This window comes from Aspergillus campestris (assembly GCF_002847485.1).
Source record: "Aspergillus campestris IBT 28561 chromosome Unknown P168scaffold_7, whole genome shotgun sequence".
Taxonomy (NCBI): domain Eukaryota; kingdom Fungi; phylum Ascomycota; class Eurotiomycetes; order Eurotiales; family Aspergillaceae; genus Aspergillus; species Aspergillus campestris.
Genome location: NW_020194342.1, coordinates 549,069 through 568,652, shown reverse-complemented (window position 1 = coordinate 568,652; position 19,584 = coordinate 549,069). Strand labels below are relative to the sequence as shown.

General features: G+C 51.1%; 7 protein-coding genes across 7 annotated transcripts; 5 read left to right on the top strand and 2 right to left on the bottom strand.

Moving 5' to 3' along the window:
* The first annotated feature begins 45 nt into the window (after positions 1-45).
* Positions 46-3,377, top strand: P168DRAFT_270021 (proteasome regulatory particle base subunit RPN1). The gene is made up of 5 exons (XM_024835181.1): positions 46-359; positions 458-522; positions 586-750; positions 816-3,131; positions 3,188-3,377. Exons 1-5 carry the CDS (start codon positions 209-211, stop codon positions 3,206-3,208), a joined length of 2,718 nt encoding a protein of 905 aa, XP_024692224.1. The 5' UTR covers positions 46-208; the 3' UTR covers positions 3,209-3,377.
* A 196-nt stretch (positions 3,378-3,573) lies between these two features.
* On the top strand, positions 3,574-5,164 carry P168DRAFT_270017 (protein kinase RIO2). Its single transcript, XM_024835180.1, has 3 exons — positions 3,574-3,718; positions 3,796-3,940; positions 4,021-5,164. Exons 1-3 carry the CDS (start codon positions 3,656-3,658, stop codon positions 5,043-5,045), a joined length of 1,233 nt encoding a protein of 410 aa, XP_024692223.1. The 5' UTR covers positions 3,574-3,655; the 3' UTR covers positions 5,046-5,164.
* Positions 5,165-5,573: 409 nt separating this feature from the next.
* Positions 5,574-6,392, top strand: P168DRAFT_327691 (mitochondrial 54S ribosomal protein uL23m; the record flags this gene model as incomplete). The annotated part of the gene is made up of 3 exons (XM_024841269.1): positions 5,574-5,662; positions 5,772-6,062; positions 6,160-6,392. 3 exons carry the CDS (start codon positions 5,574-5,576, stop codon positions 6,371-6,373), a joined length of 594 nt encoding a protein of 197 aa, XP_024692222.1. The 3' UTR covers positions 6,374-6,392.
* A 271-nt stretch (positions 6,393-6,663) lies between these two features.
* P168DRAFT_254175 (putative LON domain serine protease) lies at positions 6,664-10,167 on the bottom strand. Its single transcript, XM_024834404.1, has 3 exons — positions 9,492-10,167; positions 7,185-9,426; positions 6,664-7,127 (listed from the first exon to the last, which is right to left on the bottom strand). Exons 1-3 carry the CDS (start codon positions 9,961-9,963, stop codon positions 7,040-7,042), a joined length of 2,802 nt encoding a protein of 933 aa, XP_024692221.1. The 5' UTR covers positions 9,964-10,167; the 3' UTR covers positions 6,664-7,039.
* A 401-nt stretch (positions 10,168-10,568) lies between these two features.
* Positions 10,569-11,975, top strand: P168DRAFT_270013 (porphobilinogen deaminase). Its single transcript, XM_024835179.1, has 2 exons — positions 10,569-10,984; positions 11,052-11,975. Exons 1-2 carry the CDS (start codon positions 10,693-10,695, stop codon positions 11,786-11,788), a joined length of 1,029 nt encoding a protein of 342 aa, XP_024692220.1. The 5' UTR covers positions 10,569-10,692; the 3' UTR covers positions 11,789-11,975.
* P168DRAFT_290793 (IGBP1/TAP42 family protein) lies at positions 11,939-13,376 on the bottom strand. Its single transcript, XM_024837292.1, has 3 exons — positions 13,096-13,376; positions 12,761-13,037; positions 11,939-12,704 (listed from the first exon to the last, which is right to left on the bottom strand). Exons 1-3 carry the CDS (start codon positions 13,305-13,307, stop codon positions 12,126-12,128), a joined length of 1,068 nt encoding a protein of 355 aa, XP_024692219.1. The 5' UTR covers positions 13,308-13,376; the 3' UTR covers positions 11,939-12,125.
* Positions 13,377-13,742: 366 nt separating this feature from the next.
* On the top strand, positions 13,743-19,377 carry P168DRAFT_327686 (putative RNA helicase/RNAse III). The gene is made up of 16 exons (XM_024841268.1): positions 13,743-14,104; positions 14,160-14,356; positions 14,410-14,513; positions 14,561-14,826; positions 14,879-14,986; positions 15,033-15,702; positions 15,753-15,811; positions 15,861-15,930; positions 15,982-16,050; positions 16,104-16,283; positions 16,343-17,413; positions 17,475-17,875; positions 17,929-18,442; positions 18,498-18,683; positions 18,734-18,886; positions 18,947-19,377. Exons 1-16 carry the CDS (start codon positions 13,875-13,877, stop codon positions 19,241-19,243), a joined length of 4,575 nt encoding a protein of 1,524 aa, XP_024692218.1. The 5' UTR covers positions 13,743-13,874; the 3' UTR covers positions 19,244-19,377.
* The last annotated feature ends 207 nt before the right edge of the window (positions 19,378-19,584 follow it).

Below are 19,584 nucleotides of genomic sequence, written 5' to 3'. Positions count from 1 at the left end.
AACCAACGTCCGAGCGGCGATGGACGAGAGAGCTGTCTGCTTCCCATCAACAAGCTTGTCATTCTTTCTCTGCCCCATCGCTCGGTGTGTAGAGGCCCCCTTTTTTGAATTCATCCGTTTTTACCATTGCCTCTGCTTGCATCATCCTACCTTTTCGGCCCTCGTTCCCGAATACTTTTAGACTTTTCTCGCTACTTATCCGTCAGTGATGGCGAAAGAAGGCGAGCGGTCAGGTCCCGCCGACAAGGGCAAGGGCAAGGTTGATGATGTGAAAGACCTGTCCGGGGGAAAGAAGACCACTAAGACCGACGAGAAGCCGAAAGAAAATGAGAAAAAGCAGGACGGGGAGCCCCAAGAAGGTATGTGACTGTTTGGGATCACGTCACGCGGCGGATGAAGCCAACGCCGCTTCTCCTCTGACGGAAGTCGATGATGTGCTAATGTGTTCTTTATTTAGAGGAGTTGAGTGAGGAGGATCAGCAGCTGAAGAGTGAACTTGAAATGCTCGTGGAAAGGTTAAAGGTACAGTTGGCAGCTTGGCCCTCAGCAGTAGGATGATGACGTTAACGTTCACCTTTGTTATAGGAGCCGGATACGTCGCTTTACGGCCCTGCCTTGGATGCGATCAAGACATTTATCAAGACCTCGACCTCTTCGATGACGGCTGTGCCGAAACCCCTTAAGTTCCTGAGGCCGCACTACGATGATCTCGCAGCACTTTATGAGAACTGGTCCGCGGGCCCAGTCAAGGTTGGTTTGTCCGTTTCGGGGAGGGCCAGTATCAGGCGCTAATCACTCGGTTGGAATTTATGTAGGACTCCTTGGCTGATATGCTGTCGGTTCTCGGAATGACGTATGGAGACGAGGAGAAACTTGAGACTCTGAAATACCGCCTTCTCACCGGCTCAGAAAAGGACCTCGGGTCATGGGGTCACGAATATATCAGACACCTGGCTTTGGAAATCGGTCAAGAGTACCAGAATAGGCTGAATGCTGAAAAGGAGGTTCAGGACCTTATTGACCTCTCGTTATCGCTCGTCCCGTACTTCCTGAGTCACAATGCCGAAGCTGATGCCGTCGACCTTCTGAGCGAAATGGAGATCATCGATGAGATCACACAGTTCCTCGACGAGAACACATACTCGAGGGTCTGTCTCTACATGGTTAGCATGGTTAACCTTCTCACCTATCCGGAAGACCAGCAATTCCTTCGAACCGCCCACGAGATTTATGTCCGTTACAACGAACTCACCAAGGCGATCGTCCTCGCTATCCGCCTGAACGATACCGAGCTCATCAAGAACGATTTGAACGCTACGTCGGATAAGTCGCTCAAGAGGCAGATGGCGTTCCTCGTCGCCAGGCAGCAAATTTGGCTCGAGCCGCAGCCCGAAGACGAGGAGGATCAAGCTTTCATGGAGTGCCTCACAAACACCTCGGTCCCGAAGCACTTCAAATCCCTCGCAAAGGAGCTGAACATTCTGGATCCGGTGATGCCAGAAGACATCTACAAGACCCATCTCGAGAGCAGCCGTGGAGCTGGCCTGACCAATGTCGACTCGGCGCGGCACAATCTCGCCAGCGCATTCGTCAACTCGTTTGCTAATGCTGGGTTCGGGAATGACAAGATGATGCTGGTCGAGGGTGACAAAGGTCCATGGGTGTGGAAAACCAAGGATGATGGCATGCTCTCGACAACGGCGTCCTTGGGTATGCTTCTGCACCGGGACGTTGAAGTGGGCCTGGACAAGATCGACAAGTACACATACGCCACGGAGGACCAGATCAAAGCCGGTGCCCTGCTTGCTATTGGTCTCCTTAACTCTGGTGTGCGGATAGACTCGGACCCTGCTTTGGCCCTTCTCAGCGACACGGACAACTTGGATGCCAAGAACGTGCCGATGAAGGTGGCGTCGATCATGGGCTTGGGTTTGGCTTATGCTGGTTCCAACAAGGAGGAGCTTCTTGAGGTCCTGCTGCCAATTGTCGAGGATGTGTCGTTGGACATGCAGCTGTCTGCCATGGCGGCTGTCGCCCTGGGTCTCATCTTTGTCGGCTCTTCGAACCACCAGGTGAGCGAGGCCATCGCCACCACTTTGATGGATGAGGAGCGGCAGAAGCAGCTTAAAGACAAATGGACTCGCTTTATGGCCCTTGGTCTGGCTCTCCTTTACTTCGGCCGTCAGGAGGAGGTTGATGTCGTTCTCGACATCCTGAAGGCAGTCGACCACCCCATGGCCAAGCCCACATCCGTACTTGCGTCTGTCTGCGCCTGGGCTGGCACAGGTACCGTGCTCAAGCTGCAAGAACTCCTTCACATTTGCAACGACATCATCGAGGAGAATGACGAGAAGAAGGGAGATGAGCTGGTCCAGTCATACGCCGTTCTCGGCTTGTCGCTGATTGCCATGGGTGAGGAAGTTGGTCAAGACATGATTCTGAGACAGTTTGGTCACCTCATGCATTACGGCGCCAGCAACATCCGAAAGGCCGTTCCGCTCGCCATGGGTCTTATCACGCCTAGCAACCCCCAGATGAAGGTGTACGATACACTGTCCCGGTACAGTCACGACAACGACAACGATGTCGCCATCAACTCCATTTTCGCTATGGGTCTGTGTGGTGCCGGTACCAAGAATGCCCGTCTCGCACAATTGCTCCGTCAGCTGGCGAGCTACTATCACCGTGATCAGAACACGCTGTTCATGGTGCGCATCGCCCAGGGTCTCCTGCACATGGGCAAGGGCACGATGACGCTGAACCCCTTCCACACCGACCGCCAGGTTTTGTCTCGCGTGTCCGCTGCGGGCCTGCTCACGGTCCTCGTCTCCATGATCGACGCCAAGCAGTTCATCCTCGGCGAACATCACTATCTCCTCTATTTCCTCATCACTGCCATGTACCCCCGCTACTTGGTGACGCTGGATGAAGACCTCCAGCCGCTGACCGTCAATGTCCGGGTAGGACAGGCCGTGGACGTTGTCGGCCAGGCGGGGCGCCCCAAGTCGATCACGGGATGGCAGACGCAAAGCACGCCGGTTCTGCTCTCACACGGCGAAAGGGCGGAGCTGGAGGACGAGAAGTACATCCCTCTCAGCAGCACGCTCGAGGGTCTGGTAATTTTGCGCAAGGTAAGCACTCCCTAGTTCTCTGAACTCTGTCGAAACACTGCTGACCTATGAAACAGAACCCTGACTTTGAGGAATAAGTGAGATGTGATCTTTTGCGTCAAGACTTATGGGTTGGATTTAGATTTAGCGCAGGATGGGCAGCGTGAGTGCTCTGGTATGGTTGGCTTTAATTGTATGCAGAATGAGTCGCAAAATACCATGAACAATCATTCACAACTATATAGCTCTACAAATTTGTCTATGATTTACATGTGGATGGCTTTTGTATGGCTCACATAAATGTAGAGGCTCTGTATGCTGTAGTCGATGAATATATAGATGGATGTAGTTTTACTCAGTTCCTTGGGAAGATCCCGAAGGGGAAAGTAGGGCATAGGGCAGCGGGGAACCATAACTTTTTCCCGCATCTCAACCCATCGCATGGTTGTCGCCAGGACGTTGGGATTATATTACACCACATTCGCATATCTGATACTCGAGTTCCGTCCCTCTATTATCCACGGTCGGACAGCGTATCGAACATCATGAAGCTCGATGCTAAGGCGCTCCGGTACCTCACCGCAGAGGATTTCCGCGTGCTCACTGCGGTTAGTCTCGCCCCGCGCCGTCTGATCAACGTGATATCAGCGTTTTTGTCCAACGACTAACAAGAGCATCATTTTAGGTTGAACAAGGCAGTCGAAACCATGAGGTTGTACCGACACCGTTGATCGTGCAGATCTCCGGCCTGCGGGGTGGCAGTGGCGTGCACAGGGCCATCTCGACGTTGGCGAAGATGAATCTGATCGCGAAGGTGAAGAATGCGAAATGTACGCTGCAGCACACTTCTTTTGGGGTTGATATCTTTTCTTCTTGGCGCTTGTCACTAATTCTCCTCTTTTTGTTCTAGATGACGGCTACCGACTCACCTACGGCGGTCTCGACTATCTCGCGCTCAACTCTCACCAAAAGCAGAAATGCATCTATTCCGTCGGCAATCAGATTGGGGTGGGCAAGGAGTCGGACATCGTCGTGGTCGCAAGTCACCAAAAAACACAGCAGATCCTCAAAATCCACCGCCTGGGCCGGATATCCTTCCGCACTGTCAAGACGAACAGAGATTACCTACGACACCGATCGAGCGCGTCCTGGATGTACATGTCGCGACTGGCGGCCATGAAGGAATTCGCGTTTATGAAGGCGCTACGGGCGAATGGGTTCTCGGTGCCCGAGCCCATCGCACAGAACCGACACACGATCGTCATGAGTTTGATCGATGCGTTCCCGCTGCGCCAGATCTCGGAAGTCCCTCGGCCTGCAGAGCTTTACTCCGAGCTCATGGATATGATTCTACGACTTGCGCGATACGGTCTGATTCACGGTGACTTTAACGAGTTCAACATCCTTATCATTGAAGAGGAGGAGCCCGACGCTAAGGGGAAAGCCCCGGAAGGTGAAAGCAGCGAGAACCTCCGCTTGACGCCTGTCCTGATTGATTTCCCGCAAATGATCTCTATCGACCACGGCAACGCGGAGATGTACTTCGACCGCGATGTCAACTGCATCAAACGCTTTTTCAAGCGCAAGTTCCACTTTGTTAGCGATGTGCCGGGACCTTTCTTCTCCGATGCGAAGAAGCAGCTTCGGAAGAACCCCGGGAAACGGTTGGATGTGGAGGTCGAGGCGTCCGGGTTCTCTAAGAAGATGGCGAAGGAACTGGAGGCGTACATGAAGGAAGTTGGTGCCAACGACGAAGGTGAAGGCTCGCAGAATGGGGAGGGGAGTGACGAGGAGGGTGAATCTGGGTCGGAAGGAGAGGACGAGAACGCGAGCCATGATGGCGAGGCGCCTGACACAGCAGATGCGACTGATGAGGTTGCTGCCAGCTCTCGCAAGTTGGAGGGACTTCAAGTGTCGGATGTTTCGGGGGCGTAGGTCTTACGGCAGTGGGGAAAAGGGAAACAAAATAGACGATATGACTTTAATGAGCGAACATGACATTTCCTGGTTGAAGGAGAATGCTAATACCCAAGCTTGTCTCGAGAGTTGTATATTTTCCTGCCATCTATACTGCACTGTCAACTGGCGTAAATGTCCATCAACATGAAAAGGTGACAACACATAATTTAACTCGTAAAAAGCCTATGTATGCCTTATTGCATGAATTCTCCAACCTCCAAAAGACACTTTAAATACAATGAATCCATTATCTCCCATATACAGACTAAATGGTTCAAAAAGACAGACGAAAGCAGTACGGCAGCCGGGGCGGCCACTAGCGCAACTCGGAAGCGCGAAAGTTCAGCCGAGACAAGAGTTGACCCAGACGGACCCATATCGAAAGATCCATCTCTCTTCCTTCTCTCCGTCCACCAGATCCCCGCCTTTCTCAAACCACTCCAATTACCCAATCGAACATTCGCTAGGGTGGGAAAATAGAAAGCAAACAACGACACAGGCAACATGGTCCGCCGATTCTCCAAGTTCCCTAAAAAGCCCGCCGACTGGGTCGCTCCCTCGGCGCCGCTCGCTGAGCGGAAGCAGGTATTCCTGTACGTTACCACCGCTCTTTTTCTCGGACAAAACACGCTTGTTGGGGATGATATTATCGGCGTTCAGCTGGGGCTAGGAACAGAAAGTCTAACTGATTGATCTTTTTAGGCCCAGGTTCACAATCGCCCTGATGCGCACGCCCTTCCTTCCTCCCCGCTACGCCTCCTTCTACGTCCCGTTAAACTTCAACAAGCTCGACATCCGCGACTACCTCCAGCGCGCCTACGGCGTCGGCGTCCTCAGCGTGCGCAGCTATGTCGAGCAGCAGAAGGTCACTCGTTTGCGGCCGGCGGGCAAGTTCGGATACGGCAAGTTGCGACGGCCCATGGCGAAGAAGAAGATGACCGTTGAGATGAAGGAGCCGTTTGTGTGGCCTGAGGCGCCGAAGGATATGTCTGCGTATGTTTTCCCCTTCTTTTACACTCTCTCTTTGCCTCGTATATGTCAAGCTATGGTTATTGGTTGACTGTTTTGACTAACCGTTTTTCAACAACAGCTGGGAACAAGAACAATTCCACAACACCTCCAAATACCAAAGCGATATGCAGCGCTCCCAGCGCCCCGACGCCGGCATGGAGCCCAACAAGGACGCACGCAAGGACTACGAAGCCGACGCGAAGAAATTACTCGAGGGATCGAAGGCCTGGAGGCCGACCTGGCAGGCGCTGGGACTCAACTATGACCGCACAACTATCGGGAAACGGTCATGAGTTGGGAAGTAGCTAGTTTGGGATGACTTTCTTCTGTCTTTGCCTCGCTCTCTGACTCTGCCTTTTTATTAAAGAGGGGGGAGTGTTGGGCTATGTCTCTAGAAAAGCGGGTTCTTCGTTTTCTTTCATTTCATTTCCTTTTTGTTCCCTTTTTTTTTTTTCGCTTTTCTTTTTTATACAATTGGTTTACGTCCCCTGTTGAATGAGGGAGTTGAGACAAACGGCTCTTGTGTCTCTGTATTATATTCTGTGTTACATAGATGAACGAGGAATTTCAACTATATTGGGTTGATTACTCTTGCTGAAGAATTCTCTTTTTCTTCAATCTTCATCTCCTTCCTTGAACGAGGTACATAAAGAAAATCATTGCTAGGCTAGGCTTGCGTCTAAGTAGTTTGCTTTGACATCTACCGCGGAGAATGGTTGAGTCGGGGTATTGCGATGTTGGTAAAGATAAACGCTATGCACAGGTGGTAGGTGGTAGTAGCCCAGTGGCGCCCGCAATCGAATAGAGGTAGTGTAGTAATAATCAATCAAGCAAGCAATTAATCAATCAACGACGCAGAATAAATACAGAAGGATAGACAGGAAATGAGGGGGGAGACAACAACAAATGATAAACAACCGGTGGGTAAAAAAACAGAAACGACAGGGAAAGTGAGAAGACTAGAGCCGGCTCTCCACAAAGTTGACGTGATGCTGGCCGGGCCAGTGTGCATCGGGCCAGACTTGACGGATGGCTTCCCAGATGTGTCTATTGATTGCGTTAGTAAACAGACCAGATAGTACCGGTGAGCCGGAAACAACTTACTTGACGTAGATGATCTCCAGACCATCGATGACTTCCTGGGGCACATCCTTGACGTCCTTGCGGTTCTGGTAGGGGAGAAGAACGGTGTTGACGCCGGCGCGCAGCGCCCCGATCAGCTTCTCCTTGATGCCGCCGACGGGCATGACCCTGCCGCGCAGGGACACTTCGCCGGTCATGGCCAGCTTCGGTGGGACGGGCTTGCCTGCGAACAGGGAGATCAAGCCGATGGTGTGGGCGAGACCCGCGGAGGGTCCGTCTTTGGGGATCGCGCCAGAAGGACAGTGGACGTGCAGGCTGCGGCTCTTCATGATGTCCTCGTTGGGGTCGGACGTCAAGCCCAGCTCGAACGAGTGCGCCTTGACCCACGTGAGCGCTACCTCCACGCTCTCCTTGAGCACGTCGCCCAGCTTGCCGGTTAGCTGCACGCGCCCGTTTCCGGGCATGTCGGCCACTTCGATGAAGAGGATGCTGCCTTGGCCGCCGGTGGAGTATGCGACGAGACCTGTGACTACGCCGGGCCGGCCGTGCTTCTCGGTGATCTCTTCGTCGAAGCGCTCGATCCCCAGGATCTCTTCCAGGTCGTCGACGGTGACCACTGGGTTGTAAGTCTCGGGTCGGCCGAGATCATTTGCGTCTGCGTACTGGACGGCCTTGTAGCGACAGACTGAGCCAAGCTCCCGCTCGAGGTTACGAACGCCGGATTCTCTGGTGTAGGACGTGGTGACTTTGTCGATGACTTCGTCGGAGAGGGTGACCTGACCGTCCGAGAGCCCGTTGGTTCGGATCTGCTTCGGGATTAGGTGCCTCTTCGCGATGTGTCGCTTCTCGACGGTCGTGTAGCCGGCCAACGAGATGGTCTCCATTCGGTCGAGCAGCGGTGCAGGGATTGTGTCGAGAGAGTTCGCCGTGGCGATGAAGAGGACCTTGCTCAGATCGAGCGGAATGTTGATGTAGTGATCCGAGAACGTGTGGTTCTGCTCAGGGTCCAAGACCTCCAGCATGGCTGCTGACGGGTCCCCTTGGAAATTGGAACCGCCAACCTTGTCGATCTCATCGAGGAGGAACACCGGGTTGGCGACGCCAACCTTCTTGAGGCCGTTGACGATCAACCCCGGCATGGCGGCCACGTAAGTTCTCCGATGGCCTCGAATCTCGGCCTCATCTCTAACACCGCCCAGAGAGATGCGGTGGAATTTGCGACCAAGAGATGCGGCGACCGATCGCGCCAGACTGGTCTTACCGGTTCCAGGGGGACCAACCAACAGCAGGATGGGTGACTTGTCGGTCAAGCGTCTCGACTGCAGAAGATGCAGCTTTGCTTCCACAGAGACACGATCCGCTTCCGACAGGGTCGGGACCTCCTTCTCCAGATCTCCTCCATCGGAGGATTCGAGTTCCTTGGTCAGGGTACTAATCTGGCGTTCAACGCCTTGGTTCGTAGACTGCTTCAACCGCAAGACGGCCAGATACTCAAGAAGACGCTTCTTGATCTTTTCGAGTCCATAGTGGTCGTCATCCAACTGGTGTCTAGCTTTCTTGAGCGTCTCAGGGCCGAGCTGATCCTCCGTCACTTTCACCCAGGGAATGTCTGCGATATTCTCCAGATACGTGCGACAAACTCCGTATTCAGCATTTGCGGGGTTCATCTTCCGGAGGCGTCGCAGCTCCTTGTCAGCGATCTTCCGCGCTTCTGGGGTGAGCTCCGCGTCCCGGAGTCTCTGCTGCAGTTCGTCAACTTCGTTGGTCTCTTTCTCGTCGTTGTCGTTGTTCCGTCCGGCGGCGGATCCAGGAGGAACCAGCCCGCTCAGACCGGCCATGGCGCGCCTCGCCAGGAGCTCACGATCGCGCGGATCCATCTGGTTGATATCAAAGGTAGAGTTGGGAGAAAAGTTGTTGTTCGACAGGGTCGTGACCTTGACGTTGCTCTTGATGTTCTGGATTTGTCGGGTGAGGACTTCGATCACTCTCTCCAACCGGGTCTTGATATCCAATGAGGCGAGGATCCGAAGCTTCTCTTCGTTGGTCGTGTCCGCGATATCGGCCATGAAATCGGCGAGTCGCCCCGCCTGGGACACTTCGGTCTTGCTGATGAAGAGTTCGAATTTACGGGCGATGAGAGGCGACAACCGGGTCGTTGAAGACGGCAACAAGGAAGCGAGGCGTAGCAGAGTCAGAAGCTCTCGCGAAATCTGTCGTAATTGCTGGAAGAGTTCCGCTGACTCGGCATCGGTCGGGATCGAATCTATCAGAGGCGCGGACATGGTGAGCTGCAGATGCTATGGGTCTTGGGGGACATTCAAGAAGTACCTTGATCATCATGCACGAGCGTCTCTGCCTCAAAGAACGGCCGCTCCTTCAACACACGCTTGATCGTGAAACGCTGCATACCCTGAACCACCAGCGACGGCTCCGAATAGGCACGACGCTGGACGCCAATCACCTTCCCCACCGTGCCAAATTGATACAGATCCTCCTTCCTCGCCTGACCAGCATCGATAGCTTCGTAGTCTTCCTTCTTGGCATCATCCAAGCTCCCATTATCAATCAGATGTTGGCCATCCTTGCTCAGGAACGGGGATCCGAGCGGAACGCATCCGAATGCGATGACGTTCCCATCGCGTCTCCCCACGGGCGTGCGGTCGAGGATCGACGAGAGAAGATTGGCCAGATCCGGTCGATTCGAGACGGGAATCCGAAGCGTCACTCCAGGCAGGAGAACCGAGCCTTTGGGAAGCGGGACCAGCGACAACTTGGTCGTTCTCCCGTTGTTGGAACCCATGTCGGTCTGCCAGGTCCGAACACAAGAGGTTCTGGATACGACAAAATGGTTAATTTGGTTAGAGACAGGGGAAAGAGAAAGGGAGGGGTAGGGAATGTTCAATCGACAGGGATAAACACACGTGGTAGACTGTAGAGAGTTGTAGTGGTAGTTGTTTATAAGACTAAGTAGAAGGAGGAGTCAAAAGGTTCCAGAACCCCATAGATGAAGGCCGTGACTCTGGGGGAGCGATTGATAGATAAGCCGTGCTGTAGCCGAGGTTCGCATGGCCGTACGTCAGTCCGGCCAGCCCGATCATTTCTACCCAAGTACTTCTTTTGAATAGGTATTTAGCAAATAGATGATTAACAATACTGAATCGAAATCTATATCCTGTAATCATTATTATTTTTATTTTATTTTATTCATGTTCTGGATATCCACATGGAGTGGTCAGACCATATCGCTGCAACGGACCATCCTGTGATTGTTCCGGCAACAATACGCCACACGAGCAAACAGTGGCAAATACCAGCAATTACCGGCATCGTACCCACCTCGGCGGTAATATTACCGAACCTACTGGGACTAACTTCGGAGTACTTGAACTAGATAACTTACATTATCGATAACTCTCTAGATAATCAGTCGCTTCGAAGTCGTCTGTGTTCGATACACGTCTTCCAGTCTATTCCAGAACTTAACAGACTGTTGCTTTTCGATTCCCCCCTACTTCGCTATCTCTCCAAAATGGCATCTGCCCCACCTCCCACCTCCAGCGCCGCGAACCCCGCTTCGCAGAAAACCTTCACCATCGGCACCCGCAGTTCGAAGCTTGCGCTCTACCAAACAAACCAGGTGCAGGCCGCCTTGAAGGAAGCATGGCCGGATTGCGAATTCAAGATCCTGTCGCGCGAGACGGCCGGTGACCTGAACACCGTCATCGCGCTGCGCGAATTCACGACGAAAAACTTATGGACCCAAGAGTTGGAGGAGCTTTTGATGGCAGGCGAGGTGGACTTGATTGTGCACTCGCTGAAAGGTAGGCTTCATACTTTCTCTGAGAATATAGGAGGATTGAAACACAGCTGACCGTGGGAAATAAATAGATGTACCGACTCTCCTCCCCCCCTCGTGTATTCTGGGCCCGATGTTGAAACGAGAAGATAGCCGGGACGTGCTGGTCATGAAGAAGGGTCTTCCCAATATGAGCTTCGCCGAGATGCCAGCGGGGTCGGTGGTCGGCACCTCGTCTATTCGTCGCACTGCTCAGTTGGCGCGGAAATACCCCCACCTCAAGGTCATCGATGTGCGCGGCAACATCGGCACGCGGTTGGCGAAGCTGGATGCTGAAGATAGCCCGTTTACCTGCATTATCTTGGCCGCTGCGGGTTTGCTCAGATTGGACCTCGGGGATCGCATCTCCCAGTATTTGGAGTCGAAGACTGGTGGGATGCTGTATGCCGTCGGGCAGGGTGCGCTGGGGATTGAGATCCGCAAGGATGATCAGATCATGCACAATATGTTGAGCGGGGTGGGTCATCAGGAGACGACGCTGGCTTGCTTGGCTGAGCGCAGTCTGCTGCGGAAGCTGGAGGGAGGTTGCAGTGCGCCGTTGGGGGTGGAGTCCGAGTGGGTTCGTGACGCCGATGGGTCGTCGAAGCTCCGAATGAGGTCCATCGTGGTCAGCGTGAATGGTGCGGAAAGTGCTGAAGTCGAGGTTGATGGGCACATCGATTCCGCACAGGCTGCGGAAGACTTTGGTGTCACTGTGGCCAACGAGTTGGTGGTGAAGGGCGCAGGAAAAATCCTCGCGGAGATTCAGCACAATAAGCAAGCGGCTTAAGGGGGAGGTTTCCCTCATGCTGCTGGCGAAGATATGTTCATACTGCTATGGTTAGACGGATACCCCGTACAAAATCAACGACACATGTTTGCGCCAAAAGGCGATGTATTTATTACCCTTATTCCATCTGTGTTCATGTATACTATGTACTCATAACATTATGTATCGTGTGTTGGTGAATGGCGATAGGATCAAAGAAACATGGTATATGATCACATGCAGCGTCGCAGATCTACCCCTCCAATTGGAACGGTCGCATCATATGATAAGTGCGCCAGAAGGCAGATAATGTATTCTCCCCGTATCGACATAGTGGACTCCACAACCACAAGGCAGGTCAACCCCTATTCAACGTGTTCCCAGACCCTCTGGGGTTCGCCTCAGTGAACTCGTCCCAGTCTCGCGCTTTCATGGTCTCCTCGTCAGCCTTATCCATATCGTCCTCGTCAACCTCAGGCGGTATGCCAGATTGTTCCCCTCCTCCCTCAATGACATTTCCTCTCCTGTGCTCCTCGTCGAGATACTCGTCAATAGTCATCGTAGGCAGGTTGTGTCCAGAGCGGAAAACGCCCTGCTGGAGCTGTGTGCGGCGATCGAGCAACGTGAACGGCTGCATTGGTTTCCCTTCCTTACTCAAGATCGGCCCGAATTTGCCTCCCTGGAGAAGTTGTGATAGTGGAGGGTCCAGCCGCTCGGAATAGGCTGACTCTCCCTCTTCGTTTCGCCTTCGCGAATCGTCCTGGTGCTGTTCTCCGGGTTTTGGCAAATTGCGCATGCTCGACAGCATAGTCAGTTCTTGGGATAGGAGATCCAGCGTCTGGAATGTCTGGTGGATGTATAGATCGATCTCTGCGAGGTAGAGCCGTCGAACGTCATCGTCGTCGCTTTGGAGGGTGCTTTGATTATCGGATAAATACTAGACAATGTTAGCGACAATTTCGCTTTCCAATCGCGATCCAACAAGCAACCAACCTCTAGCTTTTGTTTCAGCTCCTTCTCTTCCCGGAACCTGTTTATCTTGGTCTCCCTGCGCGCGGCGGCATCGTTCGCTAGGACTAGAGTGAAAGAGCGAGGATTGGCCGTATATCGCTCGTAGAGCTTCTTGTCTTTGTCATTTAGGATGTCGTAGTGGTATAGTCGGCTAAGAAATCGTTCGTAATTTTGCAAAGCAGTCATGAGGGTAGCTTCGCGGTTCGAGTTATAGGATCTTTGGAGGAGGTCCGCAAGAAGATATTCTACTGTGAGATATCTGCGAAAAGAAAAGGACGTTAGCCACAGGCACATCTACCAACGATGGGTCGAATTACTGTAAGTCCCCCGTTGCGATATCGTCCAGCGGTTCGTTGGAGCTGAATAGCGACAGCATCTCAACTTGTCGCTGGCACTCTTTGAACTTGGCTATTGTTTCGTTGACATCATTGCGATAACCATCTGTGTTGGAGTCCGGACGGTGCTCCAAGTCAGTCTTCTCTGCTTTCGCAGCGACAAAGAGCGATCGCAGGCTCTGAGGCTGCTCCATTGTTATCGGTTGGGTGAGATAGACGAGGAATGATGGTAGATGCAAGGACAAGTACTCGTGGGGGACGCGGTGCCGATCGAGCTGATGCAGAAATCATAGCTGGATCCGCCCCGCGGAGCCCGGGAGCTGGGGCCAACCAGCCCCGCCTTGGCTGGAGGATTGTTTACAGGAACATATCTTGGAAGTACTATGGAGGGTCGTTATTATTTTGTTTCCCAATGGTCTTATTTGAATGTTTTTAATTGAATATATTTGGGCTTCTAGACATGACAGTATATAATACAAGGGAGGCAGAATTATGTCTCACTACTATTAGATATATATAATGCTGTAATTTGTCCACCCGTTTGCTTGTGGTAGAAGTAAATGATAAGGATATACTGCAGACACTGACCTACCTGTTTGTTCCTCGCACTTTACTTCACTCACTTCATCCCCACTCTCACTTCAAGTCTTCTTTCCATCCCCTCAACTTCGGTTTCCATCTCTCTATTTAAGCTGAACAAACACTTCCAACCCTCCTATTCCCTTAGCCACCATTCCCAAGAGATAGCAGACGAAATCACGATGCCAGAGGACACTGAAGCAGAGAACGCTGAAGCGAACGACTCCAAAGAGGACCAGACTTCTCATGGTCCAACGCCAATAACACTCCCTGAGCGACCGTCGAGATCTGCTCTTGCTGACGGCGATGGAGATGACAATACCGAATCAGACGAGGAAGAAGTCGAAGGCCCCCCTCAGCCGAAGGACGCTGTTCAGCGACGAAGACAGCAAAACACCAAGTTTCAAGAACTGTGAGTATCTAAAGATCTTCAGCTTTCTGTGTCACGATGGCTCATCCATTTGCAGGCTATGCCGACTAGCTACTACCGAGAACGTCACGAATATCAGATCGAATTCTACGGATTTCCCGCGGACTACAATTTCTACTACAGATTTGATCGCAAGCAAAGAAGCTAACCATGGGGCTCTCGATCCGAGAGAGTACCAGATGGAGCTTTTTGAAAAAGCCAAGGCACAGAATACCATAGCCGTCCTTGATACAGGTACGAAGTCATAACGTGGTCCATCTACATCTCAATAACTAATAGAGCTGTAGGGTCGGGAAAGACGCTGATCGCAGTCTTGTTGATCAAGCACATTATGCATAACGAACTAATCGATCGAGCTGATGGAAGAACTCATCGAATCTCCTTCTTTTTGGTAAATACACTACAATACCCCACTGGCTGCAGCTGATGTTGTGCTAGGTTGATAGTGTCACACTTGCGTTCCAGCAAGCCACAGTGTTGCGCAATAATCTAGATCAACCGGTTGCACATTTCTATGGGGCCATGGGCACTGACCATTGGAATGAGCAAACCTGGCGTGAGCATTTCAAGAACAATATGGTGATAGTCTGTACCGCGGAGATATTGAACCAGTGTCTACTGAATGCATTTATCAAAATGGAGCAGATCAACCTGCTTGTTTTCGATGAAGCACATCATACGAAAAAGGAACATGCATACGCGCGGTTAGTATGATCGGGATCGTATGAGCAGCATTATGGTCTGACTATCCAGCAGCATTATCAGAGATTCATACCTCAAAACACCCGTCACCAATCGCCCAAGAATCTTTGGAATGACTGCATCGCCGATCGACACTAAGGGTGATATTATAGCGGAGGCAATGTGGGTACGATCTTCACCATAGGCACACCAAGCTTACATTCAGTAGGAGGCTGGAAACGCTACTGGACAGCAAGATCGCTACAACTTCGAAGCTCACTCTGCTGCGACAGGTTGTGAGCCGCCCCATTGAGATAACATGGGAGTATGACCGCCTTGGATTGCCGTTTTCGACCGATCTATATAAGCTTGTTGAAAGTCGTTTTGGCGACGTTGCTTCTCTCGAGCCTATTTTGAGATTCTCTTTGCAGGCAAGCTCCGAGTTAGGTGTGTGGTGTGCTGACCGAGTTTGGCAACACGCTCTTTCAGATGAGACCCTACCCAGGCTCGAGGGCAAGATCAAATTAGCCCAAGGCGATGCATTCTCTGAAAAGCTGGAGAGAGAGATATCCCGAGTTAGAGAAGCCCACGATCTTATCAAAAAGCATGAATCTCGCGATCTTCGAAGCGTCAGTGACTTAAGTCCCAAGGTACAGGTCCTTTACAATCAACTTGGACAACATTTCAGCCACCGGAAAGGAACCAAGTGCATCATTTTTACACAAAGGCGCTACACAGCCAGGATCCTCTTCGAGCTATTTTCGGTCCTGAATATGCCCCATCTTCGACCTGGACTGCTCATCGGCATTCGAGCCGGTGACATTGGTGGAATGAATATAACTTTCCGTCAACAGTTCCTTGCTCTGATGAGATTCAGAGATGGAGATACCAATTGCCTGGTGAGGTCCATTTCGCATGATTCTTCATGTCGATCTCTGACAACCATCAGTTTGCTACTTCAGTAGCCGAGGAGGGATTGGATATTCCAGACTGTAATCTAGTCGTAAGGTATATGTTGCGCAGACTCGGTTCTCGTTAGATGAGACTAATTTTACAGATTCGATCTCTATGATACGATGATACAATATGTGCAAAGTCGAGGCCGTGCCAGACGTTCAGATTCTACAGTACAAAGCCCTATTCAATCATGCATGAAATCCGTTGACCAAATCCTGCAGTATGTGAACATGGTGGAGAAGAACAATGCAGATCATGAGAGACGACTAGCTGAAGCTCGGGACTCAGAAGTACTAACACTACCAGTGTTTACAATTTGCACACTGATCTGACTTTGTCCTAGAAAGCAATGCGGAGGTTCTGCGAGACACTCCCCGAAGACCGCATTCTCCTTGGAAATGACGATTTGGACTCAGTTCTTCAGAAGCATGAAGGGCAGAGGACTTTCACCGTCAAGACAACAGGGGCAAAACTGACATATTATTCAGCTATAATAGTGCTTTCACGCTACGCCAGCTCTCTAGTACGTGCCACCTTTCCAGAATCTCCTTTGTCTGTACCTAATCTTGAGACGACATGCAGCAATATGAAAACGATTTGACGGCCCAAGTCATGTACGTGGTGCTTCCTGCTAGTAACGCATATACATGCGAGGTTATTCTACCAGAGAAATCTCCTGTTAGAGGACTCACTGGCTCCCCGGCCGTGAAGAGGTCCACTGCAAAACAAGCAGCTGCATTTGACACCTGCCTTCTACTCCGAAAACACCAGTTGCTTGATGATAATTTCAATTCAATCTATCGCAAGCGTTTACCTCTGATGAGAAACGCAAAGCTAGCTATTACTTCCAAACGGGCAAACATGTATGATATGTTGCCGAAATCACCATTTTGGAACAACAGACAAGGCATGCTTCCGAAAGTGTTTTTTGGAACGGTTATCACGCTCAATCCTTCCAAGAAACTTACTAGAGACCATCGATCCATCATCTTGTTGACTCGGGAGAGGCTGCCAGAGTTTCCGCCGTTCCCAATTTTCCTTGATGCTGATGTAGAGACTATCGTTGTCTCATTTCCTCTTGGAAAGTCTCTACTATTTTCCGCGGAGGACCTGAACCATCTTACAGAGTTTACCTTTCGCGTGTTCCATGATGTGTTTCACAAAGTTTATGATCAAGAACCCGAGAAACTGCCTTACTGGCTTGCGCCGGCAAATTCGCAAGCCACATTCCAAAAGGACGAGGATCCGAGAGATCTACTCGACTGGGAAACATTATCTCTTGTGCAAAGCTTTGACGGCGATCATGTCCCTCAAAGCAACGACGCAGGGTGTATGTTAGATCGATTCGTCTTTGACCCGTGGGACGGCAGATACCGCTATTTTACCACGGCGGTTGAACGTGGGTTGAAACCTTCCAGTGCGCCACCGCCATACATACCACGCCGCAGGCACATGGAGAATATCATGGGATACTGCTTGAGTCTTTCCAAGAACGGGAGAGCTAGGTTCTTCTCGGAATGTGACTGGAACCAACCTGTCTATCAAGCAGAGATTGTGCGTCTTCGGAGAAACCTCCTGGATAAAATGACGGACAAGGAGAAAACGACAGAAATACGCTGTGTCATTTGTATAGAGCCTTTAAAGATTTCTGCGGTAGGCGTTCCTAACTACACTGATTCTTCGGGATGATTGCTGATAAGTCCTTTTACAAAAGATCCCAGCGGCGTACGCTTCGACCTTTCTTGCATTCCCCGCAATAATAAGCAGGTTTGATTCCTACCTGGTTGCTCTTCAAGGTTGTGACATACTTGAACTGGTTGTAAAGCCAGAATATGCTCTGGAAGCATTCACGAAAGACTCCGATAATACCGACGAACACAGGGCGCAGCAAATTCATGCCCAGAGAGGAATGGGAAAGAATTATGAGCGTCTAGAGTTCCTAGGCGACTGTTTTCTCAAAATGGCCACTTCCATATCACTCTACGCCCAGAATCCTGACGATGACGAATACGATTATCATGTGAACCGGATGTGCTTGATCTGCAATAAGAATCTTTTCAACTCAGCACTGAAAAACGAGCTGTACAAGTACATTCGCAGTCGAGGCTTCTCAAGGCAAGAACATATCTCTTATATATCTCATATAGCTAATTAATTCGTGCTGGTAGACATGCATGGTACCCCGACGGCCTAACCCTCTTGCGAGGCAAAGACCATAGCAAAAAAGCGCTGAGCGAGCAGAAGCATGCGCTGGGAGAGAAGACAATTGCGGACGTTTGTGAAGCAGTGATAGGGGCATCATTGCTTTGTGACGGCCCCAACCATCGATTCGACATGGCCGTTAAAGCCGTCAGTGCACTTGTCAATAGTCCAGACCACAGTGTTTCGTGCTGGGAGGAATACCTTTCCCGTTACAACATACCCCCATATCAGACTCAGAAACCCGATGGCTTCGAGATAGATCTCTGCCAGAAGATTGAGAAGAAACTGGGATATCGATTCAACTATCCTCGGCTCTTGCATTCGGCATTCACCCACGCTTCCTGGCCATGGGCGTGGAGTAGAGTCCCATCCTACCAGCGACTTGAATTCCTCGGTGATTCACTCCTCGACATGGTTTGTGTAGAATATCTATTCCACCGGTTTCCCGACAGAGATCCCCAATGGCTCACAGAGCACAAGGTATGCATGTGCGGTACATGATCAGGCCACTGACTAACGTAGCACGCACTATTAGATGGCCATGGTCTCAAACAAGTTCCTTGGAGCTCTAGCAGTGAAGCTAGAGTTGCATAAGCACCTGAAATATTTCAGTAATCCACTGCAAACCCAGATAATGCGTTATGTCGAAGAAGTTCAAGCCGCGGAAGCAGAGAGCGATGGCGTTGTTGATTATTGGGCTACCACCAACGATCCGCCCAAGGTAAGAAGTCTCGAGCCAATACGTGGAAGGCCTCACTGATAGGACCGCAGTGCTTGTCAGATATGGTGGAATCTTACTTAGGGTCAATCTTTGTTGACTCCAACTTCAACTTCGAAGTCGTGGAGGCATTCTTCCACCGTCACGTAAAGCCATATTTCCTTGACATGGCAATATATGACACTTTTGCCAACAAACACCCGACGGTAGGATTATGTGGACTATCTCGTGTTGGTTGGTATATGTTATGCTAACATTGGATTTAGACATTCCTACACAAGAAGCTAGACAACGAGTACGGCTGCACCAGTTATTGTTTCAAATCAGGGGAGATCCCTGTCGGTGATGGAGGCCCAGCCTGTATCTTAACTGCGATCATTGTGCATGACTTTATCCTATCCGAGGCTACAGCAACTTCGACCCGCCATGCCAAAGTCAAAGCTAGTGAGAAGGCGTTGCTCCAGTTGGAGGGTATTTGCCCGTCAGAGTTTCGCACCAAGTACCATTGCGATTGTCGAGAGACAGGGACCTGCGACACTATTGACATTGGGACTGCGATCTAATTTACCGTTGAAGCAAGGGATATCAAGAAGTTACTGGACCTTCTGTTTCATAGTCCATAACACAAGCCAAATACGAACTCTTGAGGCGCTTCATGAAAGATAGACTGATGGACGAGGGACAAGGTACAATGAACGGAACACCTCTTCTTCGCATTCAATTAAATCATAGAATGTAGTCTAAGATTGTAGCCATCCATGGGTTTGGGCTGATGTGGAGCATGCGGACCCCAGGACGTTGTTTGACCCTAAACTTGATGGGGATTAGGGTAAAAGTCACCCCTGAAGAGAGTCCAGAGTAAACCGACCGAAACACGTCGGCCGACCGCGTGAATCAACCGCAG